This window comes from Electrona antarctica (assembly GCF_951216825.1).
Source record: "Electrona antarctica genome assembly, chromosome: 13".
Classification (NCBI taxonomy): domain Eukaryota; kingdom Metazoa; phylum Chordata; class Actinopteri; order Myctophiformes; family Myctophidae; genus Electrona; species Electrona antarctica.
Genome location: NC_136794.1, coordinates 46,219,916 through 46,241,089, shown reverse-complemented (window position 1 = coordinate 46,241,089; position 21,174 = coordinate 46,219,916). Strand labels below are relative to the sequence as shown.

General features: G+C 43.0%; 1 protein-coding gene across 1 annotated transcript; it reads left to right on the top strand.

Annotated features, from left to right (window-relative positions):
* The first annotated feature begins 390 nt into the window (after positions 1–390).
* LOC306935087 (frizzled-7-like) lies at positions 391–15,642 on the top strand. Its single transcript, XM_079517940.1, has 8 exons — positions 391–761; positions 2,781–2,894; positions 5,665–5,806; positions 6,774–6,913; positions 8,101–8,367; positions 11,611–11,732; positions 12,487–12,631; positions 15,103–15,642. The coding sequence occupies exons 1-8, from the start codon at positions 483–485 to the stop codon at positions 15,634–15,636; spliced, it is 1,743 nt and encodes a 580-aa protein (XP_079374066.1). The 5' UTR covers positions 391–482; the 3' UTR covers positions 15,637–15,642.
* The last annotated feature ends 5,532 nt before the right edge of the window (positions 15,643–21,174 follow it).

Here is a 21,174-nt window from a genome sequence, read left to right as displayed (position 1 = left end):
ATTTCCACTACATTTTGAAGCATTTTTCTTTCTTTTCTTTTTTTTAACCTTCAACTTAAAGTTTCTTCCCCTCAAGTCAACTATGACACAGCAGTCCTCCTCCTCCTCCCAGGTCTGTTGTGTTCGTGAATCTGCGGGGTTTGTTTTTGGGGCTCGAGTTTCGTTTATATATTTGTAAATTTTTGTTTTGAAGCGTTTCTGAAAACTCTGGGAACCAAAGTGTGTGTTTCCTCCTCCTCCTCCTCCTCAACTATGGCGACAGCGGTTTGCAGCTGGCTTGATTCGATTCGATTTGACTTCATTAGATTTGAAAATCAAATAAGTAGTAGTAGATAATAACCACAGATAACGCCATAATACATATATATATATTTAAAAAAACACATTCAAACAAAGACGCATCATCACACATAATAAAACAAGACAACATAAAACTACTGAGTGAAAGTTTAAAAACAAAAACAAAAAAACAGAAAGCAAGCATGAGACAGATTAAACCGTTCTCGTTGTTTGGGGTTTGGGTGTTTTTTTGGGGCGGTATGTTGGGGCTGTGTGCGGGTGAACATGGAGGTGAACACGGGGGTGAACAGGGGGGTGTCCATGGTGGTGTCTGGGGCTCAGAGCACGGTAACTGTCAGCCCATCTCCATCCCCCTGTGCGCGGACCTCCAGTACAACCAGACCATCCTACCCAACCTGCTGGGGCACTCCAACCAGGAGGACGCTGGCCTGGAGGTGCACCAGTTCTACCCACTGGTCAAGGTAAATACAGTGCAAATATACTACCTGTGGTGCAAGTAAACATTTGTGTTCATATAGGTTACTACCATAACCTTTTTTGAATGAATAACTGATTGATTGTTTGATTGATTCTTTATTTAAGTGTAATGCTTAAAGGAGAATTCCATACTAAAAGGCTTTCTTACCTTTATTTGTAGTTGTTACGTCCCCACCAAAGAGGTCCAAGTGTTATTTTGTGCAAAAGCTCCTTATTGGCTATTTCCCTACCATAATCCCTCAATGAATTGCATTGAATGGGAATTGAATGGGGCTATGGGGTGTTGTGCTAATTCGCTTATTTCCATCGCTCAAAATTACATTTTTTTGAGTGGTGTAAACCACTCCTACAACTGGCTTTTGTGTGCATAAAAAAATGACCATGGTTGCTATGTTCAAAATAATTTCTGACGTAATTAAATCACACCCGGGTGAACTGGATGACCGTAGCAACCGTGGTCATTTTCTCTGCACAAAAAAAGCCAGTTGTGAAATCACATCCAGGTGTGATTTCATTACGTCAGATCAGAGCTGATCAGGGTATATAATACCTTACCTTATATAATACCTCACATCGGACAAAAACTCCAGGTGAATCAACTTCATGGTCACAAATCATCACATCAGAAGACGAGTCTACCTAGCCAAAGATCTTTAACGTCAGACATTACGTCAGACCACAGCTGATCATGCTATATAAAACCTTACACCACTCAGTTCACACGGGTGTGATTTTTTGTATATATCCTCTCTTCATAATGTAAATAATATCCCAAGCGGCACACTTTACTACTTATTTCGATGGAAATAAGCGAATTAGCACAACACCCCATAGCCCCATTCAATTCCCATTCAATTCAATGCAATTCATTGAGGGCTTATGGTAGGGGAAATAGCCAATAAGGAGTTTTTGCACAAAAAACACCTGGACCTCTTTGGTGGGGACCACTACAAAGAAAGGTATTAAAAAAGCCTTCTAGCATGGAATTCTCCTTTAAGAAGCCCAGCCCATATGGACTTCCAGGGACACCTTTAGAGTTTACATAAACAATGACAATAAACAGACATGACAGTTTGCAAAACAATGATCAAGTGAATACTAAACTAACTAATACACCCCAGATTCTTAAAAAGGCAGATTACATAATAATTAATATTCAACATAAAATAAAAGACACCATTAGGCCTGTAACATGACGGGAGACACATGGACCTACTTGAAGAGCTGAGATTGAACATGTCATTTTGTACAATATGTAGGGTGGTAGTAGGCCTATGTTAATATAAAATATGGAAGAGTATAATACAATATAACTTATACAGTATGGTAGAGTATGTTAATACAATATAACTTATATGTATAGAGTATGTTGATACAGTATTATAAGTTATAATACTGTATCAACATACTCTACCATACAGATTGTATAAGAATTATAATCTATAACTTATACAATCTGTATGGTAAGAGTACTATGTTAATACATTATTTTAACTTATACAGTTTGGAATGGATGGTCCCTGTTTTTGAGACATTGAGACATTTCGATCGTGTCAAGGTCACAGGCAATAATCAAGCAGGCAGACTCTATTATCTCGATGATGGCAGGCATTGTACTCGTATGTACAAAATTATCCTTGAGGAAAGGAAGTACCAAGGTGTTGGCATCAAATTACACCTAAAGTTTATCTTAAAGTAGGCTACCAAAACAAAATACTCAAATGTTGTTTTTTCCCCCCAGAATCTTCAGAAATAGCTTATCAACAAGCTTGTAGATTGTCTATTTTAGACAGAAGTACACAATAGTACTTCATTGGTTAATAATACACCTAATAATACACCTATTATGTTTTGCTTTAGCTATTGAAAAATATTTTAGAAAAATCGAAGAACGACTGACATAGAAACAGCTTTTTCAGAAAACTGTCAGGATTTAGAAGACATTTTTAGAATCTGATCTCAGGTCAAAATGAGTTAAAGTTAATTCCCACCCTGTTCATTAGGTCCAGTGTTCGGCGGACCTGAAGTTCTTCTTGTGCTCCATGTACGCGCCGGTCTGCACGGTTCTGGACGCCGCCATCCCTCCCTGCCGCTCGCTGTGCGAGCGTGCACGTCAGGTACGACTGTCCATATATACCCTTTATTTCTGATTAATTGAATAATTGAGAACCACGCTTTTGAATTATTTTGTATATTATCAATGAACCGATGAACCCTTTTAAGTCAGGGGTCCCCAACCAGGAGGTCCGAGCATTCGCTGGGGGTCTGCGACACGACACCCTGCCTCACGGAATGTTGTTTTATTATGTTTATGTTTTACTACAGTGACACTTAGGGACACATAGGGACACACATAGGGACACACATAGAGACATACATAGGGACATACATAGGGACACACTTAGGCCTGACTCACACCTTCACAACAGATTGATGTATAGCTGATGCATGAGACTTATTGACTGATGCAAGCTCACAATGCATTTCCAATGGGAGTCACATGGTTTGACAACATTTTTGTTGTATGAGGGGGAGGGGGGCAGTCGAAAAACACAGCCGAAAGCCGTACAACACAAATGTTTCTTTACATCTAGCATGCATCAATGTTGTATGCTAGATGCGGTGTGAGTGAGGCCATAGACACACACGGCCAGTTATTGGAGTGGTGTGCACCGCTCAAAAAGGGGGTAGTGAGACCCTCTTTTGCAGTGGTGCCGACATTATATATACTGCCCCTCACTCCCGCTGTTATGGCTGGCTCTGCGTTGAGAAGGTGCAAACAGATGGCATAGCTGCAATGTAAAGGATTCACACTGAGAGAGACAGTGTACAGGTCCATATTTATAACATAATGCAATGTGAATGGGTCCTTAAATCAGACCAACTGGCTAGAAAAGCAACAATGTGTGAATTCCTGGGAGTTATACCTCGCCGTATAGCGGGTCGCCCGTTGAAAATAGCAGATCTACAAGCTCGCGCTGTGCCGCGTCCATGGCGCGCTGTGAGCTCGTAGATCTGCTATTTTCGGCGCACGGCCGGCCCCTGCCATACGACGTACGGAGTACACATTTGGCTGTAACGTGCGGTGTCGGGTTACTACAGTTATGTGACTGTGCACGCTGTCAATGTACAGAGATGAGACGACAAGAATGATACGTAGCCGCCCTGCAAGGTTAGTTCAGGCAGAATACACTGGAGAGTACACACACATGCACTTTACCATGTGGGTGGGTTGTATTTACGCTCACCTAAGTCTGTGTTCATTGTGCATTATATATGTGTCCCTGGTTTGTTGTTATGAGCTGTTTGCTCCCACCACCACCACCCCATAACCACCACCACCCCATAACCACCACCACCACCACCCCATAACCACCACCACCCCATAACCACCACCACCACCACCCCATAACCACCACCACCCCATAACCACCACCACCCCATAACCACCACCACCCCATAACCACCAGTGAGCTCTTAAGTCAGTGGTTCCCAAACATTTTCGTGTCAAGGACCCCCAAATCAACATTTATTAGGCCACGGACCCCCATTTGAAAACATATGCCAGTGACCCCGATAAGGGAGGATTTTTACGGCTCTAGCACTGATTCCGAAACATATTAATTTAATGGACCCCCAGTTTCACACGCATTATGCTACGGACCCCCGATTTAATGGCATTTCTATCTCTGGTACCCCAATTTATATTGTAAAACCACTGTAAATTGAACTCAGAGAGTGTACAAATGTACACTATTTGTACACTCTTTGTACACTCTCTGAGTTACAGACCCATAAGGGTCCATTTGGTTCCTAACTATCTCAAATTGAGCTAGGTACTACTTGAGGGAGTTCCAGGGGGTACCTAGCTCAATTTCAGCTAGGTACCCCTAGGTACCTAGGTGACCAAACTCACATTTCAAATCACAGTGACTAGTGATATAAACATAACTGACATAAGTTTTAACATCCAGACTTGACAGCAAACGTTAAGAATCAAGTACTGGATCTTTGTGAGACCGGGGGACATGCATTCCTGATTCCTGCGTCGTCAAGCTTGCAACGCACCGTGAGAAAAACTAGAGTTGTAGTTTCATTTTCGTTGTTACGGCTCGTCTTTGAACATATAGCCTAGAGCTCACATCAAACGTACAGTAGCTGATTAAACCGACAACTAGGAAAAAGCAAAATCCATGACCTCGTTCCTCTGCTCTCCTCCGCCCCATTCAGTAGCCTATAAGACAGACAGGGGAGGGGACTGTGTTTTGTAGCCTAGAGACTCGATAAGTGCAACAAGAATGTTCAAACTAAAAATGTATGAAACATTTGGTGCACGCTTTGTATCGATTATGTTTTATTAAAGGGACACTTCACCCTTTTTGCAAAAAAAATGACGTTTAGAAGATTTAGAACACTTTCCTGGGAGTCTTTATGTGTGTAATATGTGGTTTTAGATATTTTAGATTTTAGCATTGAGCCCAGTGTCTCTGATGTCATCGACACTGGGCTCACTTCCTTCCTGGACTACAATTCCCATAATGCTTTGGTGCACTGCTCTTCCTTGTGGATAGGGGGAGGGCTGTCTTACTGAGACAACATGTAGTCCAGGAAAAGAGTGAGCCCAGTGTCCATGACATCAGAGACACTGGGGCTCACTGCTAAAATATAAAAGATCTAAAGCCACATATTACACACATAAAGACCCCCAGGAAAGTGTTCTAAATCTTCTAAACGTCATTAACATATATTCTTTTTGCAAAAAGGGTGAAGTTTCCCTTGAATAGATTCAAAATCCATGACTTTGATTTTAACCGTTGCCCCTCTACTCTCCCACGCAGGGCTGCGAGGCACTGATTTTAACCGTTGCCCCTCTCCTCTCCCACGCAGGGCTGCGAGGCGCTCATGAACAAGTTCGGCTTCCAGTGGCCCGAGCGGCTGCGCTGCCATAACTTCCCGGTCCATGGCGGGCCGGACATCTGCGTGGGTCTGAACAGCACCGACAACACCGGGAACCCCACCCCCGTACCCGGTAGGATGTTAAAACTCACTCATGACTATGTCATTAATGTACCTTAGAGCTGTTTTGTGGAAATAATAAAAAAGTTCCCCCATTATGTGTTTCCTAGAACTAGAGGTCTGAAAAAAATCATTAACATGGTGAAACACATCTTGATGATGTCATCAAGATGTGTTTCACCATGTTAATGATTTTTTTCATAATTACAGTTCTAGGAAACACAAAATGGGCGGACTTTTTTATTATTTCCACACAACAGCTCTAAGGTATATTAATGACATAGTAAAATGTTGAAAATGGGTGGTTTTCCCCTTTAAGAGAGCATAGATCTGGCTGAGCCAGTGTAAATGTTTGCCTTCCATTTAAATCGCTTGATTTATTGCACAAGTGACCTTTGATAGGCACAGTTTGGCATGGTAATATAAACCCCTTTTTTGCAGGCCAATGGCTAATTCTCTTTGATTGTAGCTTTTGAGAGAGTTCTTCACTGCTGCTCTTCAAGTTGTATCCCTTTTCTGCTGAGTGTGTTACATGCCAAGAACGAGCTTTCTATTCATTAATTTTCGATCATATTTACGGCGTAGCAGAGCTCTCGGTCGATCTGTGCTCGACACCTGGAATGTTTTAGTGTTAGTCTAGTTTTAGTCGACTAAATCTACAGTTGATTTAGTCGACTAAAATGTATTTTGAGGAGCGGAAATGGTCGTCTTCTACAAGAGAAATAGAATGAGAGTCTATATATATATATATATAGCAACAGCGCCTGGGGGTTTTAGTGGATTTATTTTATGAATTGTTGCCGTCTTAGAAACATATACATATTTTTATTTTCCCGAAGCTGCTTGCAGATAAATAAAACAATCTTGAAATCCACGCACGCAAATTGTGGCCAAAAGGTGTCCTTGTCAGTAAAGTGAAGGTGTAAGAAAATGTCCTCGTGTCGCTTTAATGATTAAACTGAACATTTGCATCCCTATAGGCCACCTCCTGCCCGAAGCCGTCACCCTGCACCCGTCCCATGCGGGCCGACCCCCCATCCAGCAGCCTCCCCACCAGCACACGTCCCCCCACTTCACCTGCCCCCTGCAGCTGGAGCTGCCCTCCTACCTGGGCTACCAGGTACTGGGACTGTTCTGTATAGAAATAGTGTTAGTTATTATTACGGTGTCATACAAACAAGTAACAAAAATGGCAGATCTACAAGCTGGCAACGTGTCACCATGCAACGTGTTGTCAGCTTGTAGATCTGCTATTTGTGCCATGTATTTTTTTGCAAAGAAAAAGTGATAGTGGGGTGTTTTTTAAATTTATTTAGAAAGTGTAAAATCATTAAATAAGTCAAATGTCTATATCACTTATAAAGGTATTTGTCTTACGGTATTTGACCTGTTAGCCTAAAAGGCAAAACAGAAATATGTCTTTGAGATGAGATGAGATTCAATTTATTGTCAATGTACAGTACAAGTAAAGTACAGTACAGTACAGCGAAGAGATGCGAAGTATTTTGGCATCTCACCAATAGTGCAAACATGTCAGTAAGGAGGACACATTAAGTACAGTAGTAAAAGCAGATATGGTTTAAATAAATAAATAAGGATATGAGCAGGAAGAAAAAAACATTGATATGTCCATATTGCACGTAGCCCTTATTGCACAAAGTGCTAGACTAAGGTCCAGTGACCATATTGCACAAGTCCAGTGACCATATTGCACGAGTCCACACATAGTGCTAGACTAGGATGTGTCCAGAGTCCCTGATACAACAGGGAATGTTCCCAATGTTCAATGTCAAAAGCACAATTAAACCGTTAATTGGAATTATACGTGCGACAATTTATCGTCAAACAAGATGTCACGACTGTGACGGTCCTAGAAATTAACAGATCAGGGTGTGCACGAATAGGAGAAACAAAACAAAAACTTCTTAACACTAAAACGTGTGCCGTGACAACAAAATCATCCTTTTCTGATGGCAGTTCTTTCCCTGTTGGGAGAAAAAGGAAGGCAGTCTGCACACTGTATTGAAGCTCCCAATTAATTAACCCATTTTGTGCGGGAACCCCTTTTGGTGTTTTAAACATTATGTTGTAATTTAGCTATTGAAAAATAGCAGATCTACAAGCTCATAGCGCGCCACCGAGTGGCGCGCTATGAGCTTGTAGGTCGGCTATTTTTGAAAAATCGTGAAAATACTTATTTCAGAAAACTGGAGGATTTAGAAGATTTTTTTGTAATTTTGAGGTCAGGTCTAAATGGGTTTAACAAGCCTTCCCCCCCCCCCCCCCCCCCGTTACCACCACCATCAGTTCCTGGGTGCCAAGGACTGCGGCGCTCCGTGCGAGCCCTCCAAACCCAACGGCGTGATGTACTTCACCGAGGAGGAGGTGAAGTTCGGCAGGCTGTGGGTGGGGACATGGGCGCTGCTGTGCTGCGCCAGCACGGCCTTTACCGTGCTCACCTACCTGGTGGACATGAGGCGCTTCCGCTACCCGGAGAGGCCCATCATCTTCCTGTCCGGATGCTACTTCATGGTGGCCGTGGCCTACGCCGCCGGCTTCTTCCTGGAAGACAAGGTATTTATTTGACAGTGGTGTGCGAAGTCTATCTCACAGCCCTTCCCCGCCCCCTTTCCAGACCTAGTGGTGTTGACGTGACGTCACTCCATAGACATTACATGTTAACCCTTCTGGGCGGGAACCCCTTTTGGTGTTAGCATTATGTTATGCTTTAGCTATTGAAAAATAGCAGATCTACAAGCTCATAGCACGCCACCGAGTGGCGCGCTACGAGCTTGTAGGTCTGCTATTTTTTTTTATTATCGAAGAACGACTGACATACTAACATAGCTTTTTCAGAAAACTGTCAGGATGTAGAAGACATTTTTAGAATCTGATCTCAGGTCAAAATGGGTTAAAAGACCTACATTCACAAGCCATAAACAACGCCTTTTCTGAAGGTAAACTTTATTCTATTTGGTTTAGCGGTCTTAACATCTTGTTTTCTTCATAATAATATTGGTCTTTTACATTTTAACATTTGGAAACGGCCTTAAATGGTGCAGAGAAAGCAGGTAGGGATGTAGCTCTGGTCCATGAGTAAGGCTATGGATCAGAGGTATACATCTGGTACATACAAGAATATATATTAAAAGATTTGCACCACATTTTCACGATTATTCAAAAATAGCAGACCTACAAGCTTGTAGCGCGGCACCAAGTGCCGCGCTATGAGCTTGTAGATCTGCTGTTTTTCAATAGCTAAAGCATAACATAATGCTTAGTTAAAACACCAAAAGGGGTTCCCGCCCTGAATGGGGGCGGGAATGTAATAAAGGCCCTTCTCGGCCCCACCCCTCTCCTCTGGGCTGCGTTCACACATTCAAGACACCTGTCTTGTGTCTGTCTTGTGTCTGTCTTGTGTTAAATGGCCGCTTCAATGGAAGCCCATATGGTTTGACCAAACATCTTGTTTGATGGGGGGGAGGGGGGCAGAACACATCCATCAAAGCCATGTTCAGACACAAGTCAGGTGTCGGTCACAAGGCAAGTGTTTTGAATGCAGCCCAGTAAGGGCATATGTCGACCCCGCCCACTCACCCCCGCCCCACCCCCTCCTGGTGCTGCGGCCATCTTGGAAACTAAACACAATATAAACAATGAAAGAGGGGTGGAGCCAAGAAAGGCCCTTATTGGCCGCCGACCCTCCATCTGAAAATGTGTTGTTCCAGGGACCACCAGAACCAAAGATTTGAGTTAAAAAAAACATTCGCTAGGCAAGAATATATATTCAAAGATTTGCACCACATTTTCAAGATCTTTCAAAAATGGCAGATCTACTAGCTCGTAGCTCGGCACCGAGTGCACAGTGAGCTTGTAGATCTGCTATTTAACATTATTTGTTAAAGCTTTGTTTAACAAATAATGAAAATCAAGCCAAATAACACTAAGATATGGGAAGGGATTGGTGGTGCCAAAATAAGGGAAAACTACCATCTAAAATAAATAAATCAAGTCTAACCTGTCAAACAGGGAAACAAATCTTCCTACTAATCTTCCTTGTACAAAAATAAATGACAACATGTGGCACTCACCTCTAACCTGGTGGAAACATAACACATGTAGAGAGGGTGCCCCCGTACTAAACTGCCCCTTCCCTGTAAAGTGTTCCCAGTAATGATTTAAAAGTAGATGAACTAGTTGAAAAACTAAGATGAGCTGCTTTGGACTGGACAAACAAACAAACTAACTATCTAATTGTTTGGGAAGGACTGGAGGGAACATGGCTGGAGGAAAATATAATGATGGTTGGGAACACAGGTGCTTTATATTCACCTGTTTCCTAGGCTGTGTGTTTTCCACTTCCTGTCGATTTCATTGGATATCATTGGTCATCTGACCAGTTTCATTGGATTTCATTGGATCAAATCGACAGGAAGTGGAAAACACACAGCCTAGGAAACAGGTGAATAGGCTGATGGCTGGTGACATTTGGTGGACTTCTGAGGCTTCGTACACACATAAAGAACAACTGTGCTGTGCTCTGCCTGTGTTTCATGGCCGCCCCAATGCTTTTCCAATGGAAGTCACATGGTTTGACTAAACACTTGTTTGATTGCACCCCCCTCCCCCATCACACACAACTGTTTGGTCAAACCATGTGACTTCCATTGGAAAAGCATTGAGGCGGCCATGAAACACGGACAGCACAGAGCATGTTCGTCTGATGTGTGTGTACGAAGCCTGAGTGGTGGCCCAACCGGTGGTGAGATGCGGCGTTGACTGAGTTATGGAATGATTCAGAGCTGAGTGAACGGGCTGGACCCGTGAATCTGAGAGAGAGAGAGAGAGAGGAGAAAACAACTACCTACAGCTGCCCTCCCCCGTAGCAATACATGTACCACAACGTCTAGTTTGTCAACCTATAACGATATTTGGAACAAACTATAAGGTTAACCCATTTTGACCTGAGATCAGATTCTAAAAATGTCTTCTACATCCTGACAGTTTTCTGAAAAAGCTATGTTTCTATGTCAGTCGTTCTTTGACTTTTCTAAAATAGCTGACCTACAAGCTCGTAGCACGCCACTCGGTGGCGCGCTACGAGCTTGTAGATCTGCTATTTTATCAAGACAAGTCTCCGACAGCGCCTCTGTCGTGACTGTTGACAAGGGAGTTAAGTCGCATAACATTAAATAGGCCATGCTGTACCGTATAGGAAAATACTGCATTCACAGCCCTGTTTGAGCCCCATGCCCCATTTACATTATACTAACCTTTCAGGATTCAAATTCAGAAGCTTGCGGATCTGCTATTTTTGATGCTTTTGTGTGACGATGTAGCATGATCATAGCCTGGATCCAGCCCAAAGACCCCGCCCACTCTGAGTGGACTGCGTCTCTTGGTCTGGTGTTGCACTGTGAACCTATAATTTCTTCGGTACAAAAATGTATTATCCAATGAGAATCGGTGGTGGGGTTGGGTAACAACCAATCAGCGCCGAGTCCCGTTTTCAGCGTCATCACGCAGCGCAACACACAGAGGAAGGAGGGAAAAACAACACCAATGGCTACTGGTTGAGGGAAATTCTAATCCCCTCCCCTTTGAAATCGCTCAGACAGGAGACAATGTCAGACTGAAGCTTCAAGAAAGCTACAGTCTGATAATCAGGCTAGCATGATCAAGTAGGGTGTTCATTTATGGAGAAAACCCCCCACAAAAAGTTAAAATATGGAGATGAGAGGATTCATACCGAAAAAGACATTATTGTTTGTGGTGATGCTGTGCTGATTTGGTTTGTACAATTATTGTCCCATACAGGTGGTGTGCATCGACAAGTTCAAGGAGGACGGGTATCGAACCGTGGCCCAGGGCACCAAGAAAGAGGGCTGCACCATCCTGTTCATGATACTGTACTTCTTCGGCATGGCCAGCTCCATATGGTGGGTCCAAATGACTTGAATGAAAAAAGAACAAAATTATTGAAAATATAAAAGTTCATTAGCTCAGCTGGGCGGGTGATCTTGTCATTAACCCATTTTGACCTGAGATCAGATTCTAAAAATGTCTTCTACATCCTGACAGTTTTCTGAAAAAGCTATGTTTCTATGTCAGTTGTTCTTCGATTTTTCAAAAATAGCAGACCTACAAGCTCATAGCGCGCCACTCGGTGGCGCGCTATGAGCTTGTAGATCTGGTATTTTTCAGTAGCTAAAGCATAACATAATGCTAACACCAAAAGGGGTTCCCGCCCAAAAATGGGTTAACATGGTTCCTCTCAGCTGGGATGAAACGGTTTAACCCATTTAGGGCCTGACGTCGAAATTCTTCTAAATCCTGACAGTTTTATTAAAAAAACCCATGTTTCCATGTCAGTTGTTCTCAAACGTATTCATGTCAAGGAACCCCAAATATATATGACATTGGCCGCCGACCCCGATCTGAAAATATGTTGTTCCAGGGACCCTCCCAGTAGCAAAGATTTAAGTTAAAAACTTGCTCTGAAAGAACATATATTCAAAGATTTCAGGAACATTTTCACTATTTTTCAAAAATAGCAGACCTACAAGCTCGTAGCGCGCCACTCGGTGGCGCGCTATGAGCTTGTAGATCTGCTATTTTTCAATAGCTAAATTATAACATAATGTTTAAAACACCAAAATGGGTTAATTAATCAATCAACTCTTGTATTTCCAGGTGGGTGATCTTGTCGCTGACGTGGTTCCTGTCAGCGGGCATGAAATGGGGTCATGAGGCCATCGAGTCAAACAGTCAGTACTTCCACCTGACCGCCTGGGCTGTACCTGCTGTCAAAACCATCTCCATACTGGCCATGGGACAGGTACGTGAATGTTAAAACCATCTCCATACTGGCTATGGGACAGGTACGTGAATGTTGAAACCATATCCATACTGGCTATGGGACAGGTTGGTGAATGTTAAAACCATCTCCATACTGGCTATGGGACAGGTACGTGAATGTTGAAACCATCTCCATACTGGCTATGGGACAGGTACGTGAATGTTAAAACCATCTCCATACTGGCTATGGGACAGGTTGGTGAATGTTAAAACCATATCCATACTGGCTATGGGACAGGTTGGTGAATGTTAAAACCATATCCATACTGGCTATGGGACAGGTACGTGAATGTTAAAACCATCTCCATACTGGCTATGGGACAGGTACGTGAATGTTAAAACCATCTCCATACTGGCTATGGGACAGGTACGTGAATGTTAAAACCATCTCCATACTGGCTATGGGACAGGTACGTGAATGTTAAAACCATCTCCATACTGGCTATGGGACAGGTTGGTGAATGTTAAAACCATCTCCATACTGGCTATGGGACAGGTACGTGAATGTTAAAACCATCTCCATACTGGCTATGGGACAGGTACGTGAATGTTAAAACCATATCCATACTGGCTATGGGACAGGTTGGTGAATGTTGAAACCATCTCCATACTGGCTATGGGACAGGTACGTGAATGTTAAAACCATCTCCATACTGGCTATGGGACAGGTTGGTGAATGTTAAAACCATCTCCATACTGGCTATGGGACAGGTTGGTGAATGTTAAAACCATATCCATACTGGCTATGGGACAGGTTGGTGAATGTTGAAACCATCTCCATACTGGCTATGGGACAGGTTGGTGAATGTTAAAACCATCTCCATACTGGCTATGGGACAGGTTGGTGAATGTTAAAACCATCTCCATACTGGCTATGGGACAGGTTGGTGAATGTTGAAACCATCTCCATACTGGCTATGGGACAGGTTGGTGAATGTTAAAACCATCTCCATACTGGCTATGGGACAGGTTGGTGAATGTTAAAACCATCTCCATACTGGCTATGGGACAGGTTGGTGAATGTTAAAACCATCTCCATACTGGCTATGGGACAGGTTGGTGAATGTTGAAACCATCTCCATACTGGCTATGGGACAGGTTGGTGAATGTTGAAACCATCTCCATACTGGCTATGGGACAGGTTGGTGAATGTTGAAACCATCTCCATACTGGCTATGGGACAGGTTGGTGAATGTTAAAACCATCTCCATACTGGCTATGGGACAGGTACGTGAATGTCAAAACCATCTCCATACTGGCTATGGGACAGGTTGGTGAATGTTGAAACCATCTCCATACTGGCTATGGGACAGGTTGGTGAATGTTAAAACCATCTCCATACTGGCTATGGGACAGGTTGGTGAATGTTAAAACCATCTCCATACTGGCTATGGGACAGGTTGGTGAATGTTGAAACCATCTCCATACTGGCTATGGGACAGGTTGGTGAATGTTAAAACCATATCCATACTGGCTATGGGACAGGTACGTGAATGTTGAAACCATCTCCATTCTGGCTATGGGACAGGTTGGTGAATGTTGAAACCATATCCAACAGTAGTAGTAGTTAGTTAGTTAGTTAGTTGCTGCGAGAGTGAGGTCTAGCCAACACCAACTCGGGATTCCTGGATCGCTGCCCTCCACAAATTCCTATCCAACATCAGGTTCTTGAACTCTGCAGTGTTGTCAGCCAAGCTGTCGCGCCGCAGCACGTCTACATAGGTGGTACGCTTCTTTCCCCTCCTGGCTTTGCCCTGGGTTGGTTCCCATAGGGTCAATTTACTTAGGGTCAAGTAAACCCTATGAGGCTGGCAGTGCCCTGCCAGCCTCGTCCTTCTCTCTCTGACTTTGTCCGTGACGCGTGGTAGATCCCCATAGAGGTCCACATTTCTGATGCGGTCCGTCCATGTGACACCTAGTGCCATTCGTAGCATTTCCTGTTGTACTGGAAAAATTAGTTAGAAAAATGTTCGTCGACTACCATTTTCCACTGACGAAAACTAAATGAAAACTAAGACTAAATATACTGATAATTTTGTCAACAAATAAAAACTAGACTAAAATGTTAGTCCACTAGACTATAGTGGACAAGAGATCTAGTATAAGTCATTTCACACTTTTGCATGCTGAAAATAGCTGATCTACAAGCTCACGACGATTTTCAACAAGTGTAAAAACAGTGATTACGCCAAGATTTTAGTCGACTAAATCAACTGTAAATGTAGTCTTTTAGATTTTAGACTAAAATCTTATGACATTTAGTCGACTAAAACTAGACTGGACATTCCAGATGACTAAAATGTGTCTAAAACTTAATGAAAGCTATTGAAGAGACTATAACTAAAACAAAAAAATCTAAATGTGCTGCCAAAAAACAATACTGCCTCGAGTCACACCTCTTGTGGGCTTTATTATTGCTTTATACTTGTTTATTGCTCTCCTCCCCTCCAGGTGGACGGCGACCTGCTGACCGGCGTGTGCTTCGTGGGGATCTACAACGTGGCGTCTCTGCGCGGCTTCGTCCTGGTGCCGCTGTTCGTCTACCTGTTCATCGGGACGTCCTTCCTGCTCGCCGGCTTCGTGTCGCTCTTCCGCATCCGGACCGTCATGAAGCACGACGGCACCAAGACGGAGAACCTGGAGAAGCTCATGGTGCGGATCGGAGTCTTCAGCGTCCTCTACACCGTGCCCGCCACCGTGGTCATCGCCTGCTACTTCTACGAGCAGGCCTTCCGCGAGCAGTGGGAGCGCACGTGGCACATGAAAACGTGCAAGCGCTTCGCCGTGCCCTGCCCCGCGCACAACTTCGCCCCCATGCAGCCCGAGTTCACCGTCTTCATCATCAAGTACCTGATGACCATGATCGTGGGGATCACGTCGGGGTTCTGGGTGTGGTCGGGCAAGACCGTCCAATCGTGGAGGAGGTTCTATCAACGACTGGGCGGCGCCGGCGGCGGCGCCAACCAAGGAGAGACCACCGTATGAAACCTTTCCTCTCCTCGGTTTATTTGACTTGTGATTTTTTTTTTTTAAATCATAAAAATCACATTTTTTTTAAGACCCTCCAATCCTGAAGACGGGTTTATAAATGACTTTGCAGTGGGAACCAAAGGAGAGACACATTTAGTAGACTGTCGACGTCTAGAGTCCGCGGGCCCCGATAGGAGTCTAAATGAACCCTTACAGGTCTGAACCTGAGAGTGTACAAATGGAGCCTTTTAAAATATATATATATATATATCTCTGGGACCCCAATATACACTGTAAAAGTATGAGTTCATTAACCCATTCTGGGCGGGAACCCCTTTTGGTGTTAGCATTATGTTATGCTTTAGCTATTGAAAAATAGCAGATCTACAAGCTCGTAGCGCGCCACCGAGTGGCGCGCTACGAGCTTGTAGGTCTGCTATTTTTGAAAAACGAAGAAGAACGACTGAAATAGAAACATAGATTTTTCAGAAAACTGTCAGGATTTAGAAGACATTTTTAGAATCTGATCTCAGGTCAAAATGGATTAATGTCAAGTGTAAGGATGGAATAATAGGCTCTATATGCACAGCAGCCATATTGGAAAGCAATTGGGCCTTTTGCTTATACTTCATTCAGCCTTCATGATACTAATGAAGGCTCTGTTCCATTCTGGTCAAACAGAGTCAGGGTGCTGGTGTTGTGCATGTTGGAAACACCCTGCGACACCAGAGGGTCTCACAGTGGGGTCCCGGGAACCCTCTTGGTTCCTCGAGGGGCTTCCAAATGGCCCCTTATAATAGGTGTGACCTTACTTACGGGTCCATTTGGTTCCATTTGTACACTCTCAAGAGTTATAGGGGTTCTTGAAATTAAAACGTTTGGCCCAATTTCTTTCCAATATGATCTGCTGTAAACAGACCCATAAAGGTCCATATACGGGCCCCGAACAAGTGGTTTAATTTAAGAGCTTAAAGTTCAACGTAGCTTTGACGATCCAATCATGGACAAGGGCCAAATATATTTGGAGAGAGAGAGAGAGGAAAAAAAGACGATATTTGGACAAAGGACTCTGCAGCATGAAACAGGGAGAGACAGCTGCGTCACACTTTCCTCCCCTCTGTTTATTTAACTTTTAGACGAGTTTAAAAGGTTCAGTAAGTGATAGTTTTTTTGTGTGTGTATTGTGTTAGTAATAATTGCTATAGTGCTTGTTTAGTAACAGGGGTTCTCATCCATGTCTCTCCAGCACTGTAGATCTGCTATTTTTTTATTTAGTACATTTGCGATCCCGCTCGGGAATTGAACCCTTTTTTTCCCCGCACTGACACTATAGTGCTGACATTTTACCATTGAGCTGATAGAGCCCTTTGCCTGCCTGCTTGGCTCGGGGGATGAATTGAATCTTTTGACCATCAGGTCAAAATACGTGTCAGATCCTGTGTTCTAGGTGAGACGTGACCTGAATGTCTCGATTGAAGATCAGGGGGACAAAATGCAACATCCCCCCCCCCCCCCCCCCCCAATGAATGCATTGTGTTAAGTTATATTGTATTAACACATACCCTGCTATACATACAAGGACAAAATCACGTTGTATTATTTCAAAGGGTTACATAGTGAGGCTTTCATGTAAGAGCAATGTGTGCTGTTTTTATGCTCACAGATTAATACAAAAATAAAAACCACAAAATGTTGAAATCTTGCCAGATGTGCCTACAGATCAGTGTTGTATTTGGCAGCAAAAATGTTATTTTAGTTTTAGTCATAGTCTTTTGAATAGTTTTCATTTAGTTTTAGTCATAGTCTTTTGAATAGTTTTCATTTAGTTTTAGTCATAGTCTTTTGAATAGTTTTCATTTAGTTTTAGTCATGCCTTGATGCCATCGTAATGACCGATCTACAAGCTACAATCAAACAGATCTGCTTTTCAGCATGCAAGTGTAAAATGACTTTTTGTTGATTTAGTCGACTGAAATGTATTCTGGCGGGCCTTGATGTCGTCGTAATGACTGATTTTTACACTTCTGAAAATAGCTGATCTACAAGCTCACAATGCGTAAATGCTTGTAGATCTGCTATTTTCAGCATGCAACTAATTGTAAAATGACTTATACTGGATCTCTTGTCCACTAGTCCCTTCCCAACATTTTAGTCTAGTTTTTATTTGTTGACGAAATTGTCGATATATTTAGTCTTAGTTTTAGTCATCATATAGCTTAGTTTTCATTTAGTTTCCATTTAGTTTTCCTCTGTGAAAAAAAGGTAGTCAACGAACATTTTTTCGTCTTAGTTTTGGTCGACGAAAATCAACACTGGTGGACAGAAATGGTGCCATCTTAACCCATTTTGGGCGGGAACCCCTTTTGGTGTTAGCATTATGTTGTGCTTTAGCTATTTAAAAATAGCAGATCTTTTAAAAAAATAGCAGACCTACAAGCTCATAGCGCGCCACTCGGTGGCGCGCTATGAGCTTGTAGGTCTGCTATTTTTGAAAAATCGAAGAACGACTGACATAGAAACATAGCTTTTTCAGAAAACTGTCATTTTCAAACAGACATTTTTAGAATCTGATCTCAGGTCAAAATGGGTTATAATGAGCATGAGTGGATCAAGGACCAATTAGGTGAAGATAAGGTTGAAAATGGGTGAAGTGCTTTAACACGAGCAGAATATGTAGGAAATAACGCGTTGATGTGACACAAGCGACACCATTGTGTCGACGTTGAAGAACCAGCATTCATGTGGTTTTTGCTGCGAGAAAATCCCCTGATTCTGTTTACACATTCACAATGTGTCGAATCCTCCGCGTCGGTGTGTGTGTGTGTGTGTGTGTGTGTGTGTGTGTGTGTGTGTGTGTGTGTGTGTGTGTGTGTGTGTGTGTGTGTGTGTGTGTGTGTGTGTGTGTGTGTGTGTGTGTGTGTGTGTGTGTGTGTGTGTGTGTGTGTGGTCGTTCTCTGGATCTCAGTCAAAAAGGCATTTTTTTTCTTTTTCAGAGCAGGAAACTCCCTCTCTGCATCCAGTAAGATTCTGTCACATTTATTTACTGTGCACTCTCTCACTAGCCGTGCTCACCAGCGGCAGCACGGCGAAATTCTCTCGCTCGGTGCTCAAACTGTTTTGCTCAAAACCCATTTTGACCTGGGAATGATTCTACAAAATGTCTTCTAAATCTTGACAGTTTTCTGAAAAACCCTATGTTTCTATGTCAGCGGTGCTCAACCTTTTTCCATGTCAAAGACCCCCCAGAATTATCTCTATTGGGCCACGGACCCCCATCTGAAAATATGTAGTTCCAGAGACCTCCCAGAAGCAAAGATTTGAGTTAAAAATGTTCGCTCTGAAATATATATTCAAAGATTTGCGCCATTTTTTCCCGATTATTCAAAAATAGCAGATCTACAAGCTCATAGCGCGGCACTCGGTGCCGCGCTATGAGCTTGTAGATCTGCTATTTTTCAATAGCTAAAGTATAACATAATGCTTGAAACACCAAAAGGCGTTCCCGCCCAAAATGGGCTAAGAGAAATCATGCAGTGAAATCATGCAGTTACAACTTAAGGTCCTATAAAATAATTGTGGGGGAAAGAAATACAGCAATCCGTTGACGTGAAAGATAAGACATTTTCTTTTACTCTTGAATACTTACATTTAAAAGCAAGTACTTTTTTGAGTAACATTTTGACTGAGCCACTTTTACTTGTAGTGCAGGTAAATCCGAACAGGTCATATGTTGTACTCTTACTCAAGTACTCTGTCCACCTCTGAGTATAGCCAATATAAAAGTTAAGCTTGTAGATCTGCTATTTTCAGCGAATGTTCCATCCAGAATAGGGATGCTAGGGTTCAAGTAGTTAATGGGGGAAAAACAAATATATAATAATCCTATCAGTGAAGATTTAACCCATTTTGGGCGGGAACCCCTTTTGGTGTTTTAAGCATTATGTTGTTATGCTTTAGCTGTTGAAAAATAGCAGATCTACAAGCTCATAGCGTGGCACCGAGTGCCGCGCTACGAGCTTGTAGGTCTGCTATTTTTGAAAAATCGTGAAAATGTGGCACAAATCTTTGAAAATATATTCTTTCAGAGCGAATGTTTTCACTCAAATCGTTGCTTCCGGGAGTGTCCCTGGAACAACATATTTTCAGATGGGGGGTCCGCGGCCAAATACCTATAATTCTGGGGGTCCTTGACATGAAATATTGAGCACCACTGATACAAAAACATGGGTATTTAAGAAAACTGTCAAGATTTAGAAGACATTTTTTTAAATTTCGATGGGTTAACCCATTTTGGGCGGGAACCCCTTTTGGTGTTAGCATTATGTTATGCTTTAGCTATTGAAAAATAGCAGATCTACAAGCTCATAGCGCGCCACCAAGTGGCGCGCTACGAGCTTGTAGGTCTGCTATTTTTGAAAAATCGAAGAACCACTGACATAGAAACATAGCTTTTTCAGAAAACTGTCAGGATGTAGAAGACATTTTTTGAATCTGATCTCAGGGCCTAAATGGGTTTAAGGACCACCGTAGGGGTCCCGGACCCCCTGTTGAAGACGCATCATGCTGCTGTAGCCATTTTGTTGTCGGTTATTACTGCATGTGTCACGCCACGTTGAACCACGCGCTCATTGTCACATTTTTCCTGGTGACAGAAATCACCATGACTTGATCTGCTGATATCTGGCACACACACACACACACACACACACACACACACACACACACACACACACACACACACACACACACACTCTGCTGATATCTGGCGTCGGAGCAAATATGTTCTCGTGTTCAGCAGCTCATTGTGTTTCACAGTAACACACACACACACACACACACACACACGCACACGCACGCACACACACACACACACACAGTCGCTCTGGTGGGAAAGAAACCTTGTAGGCCTACGTTATGTTCAAACCATTACTTTGCAGGAAAAACGTATTGCAATGGATCCAATGTATAGTTATTGTTTAGTCACAACTTAAGCTCTTGACGTTGGTATCGGGCAGAAACCTCACAACTCCACAGTTCTACTTATGTGGGGTTTTTTTTTCATCATCATACGAAAGTGTCACACCCCCCCCCCCCCCCCCCTCTCTCTCTCTCATTAGCAGGCAACAGTGCAACACTATCTCTCTCTCTGTTTCTGGCACAACAGCGCCACTTTTGCTCCTACTGGTACACATAGTCACATAGGTTAACACTGACATTGCTGTTCCTTGGAGTGGTTGCACCACTCAAAAAAATAAACGCGCTTAAGCCCAAAACACACACAAAGGGTTGGGTCGGGACAAAACAGGTTTTTAAGGTAAACCACACCAACGCAACTCATTGCAACTCATTGAGTTACATTGGTGCGGTTTACCATACAAACCATTTTGTCCCGACCCGACCATTTGGTGTGCAGTTTGGGCTTTTAGACATGCAATCTCCACCCGACGGTGACGATATATTTAAAACTACTTAACCCATTCTGGGCGGGAACCCCTTTTGGTGTTTTAACTAAGCATTATGTTATACTTTAGCTATTGAAAAATAGCAGATCTA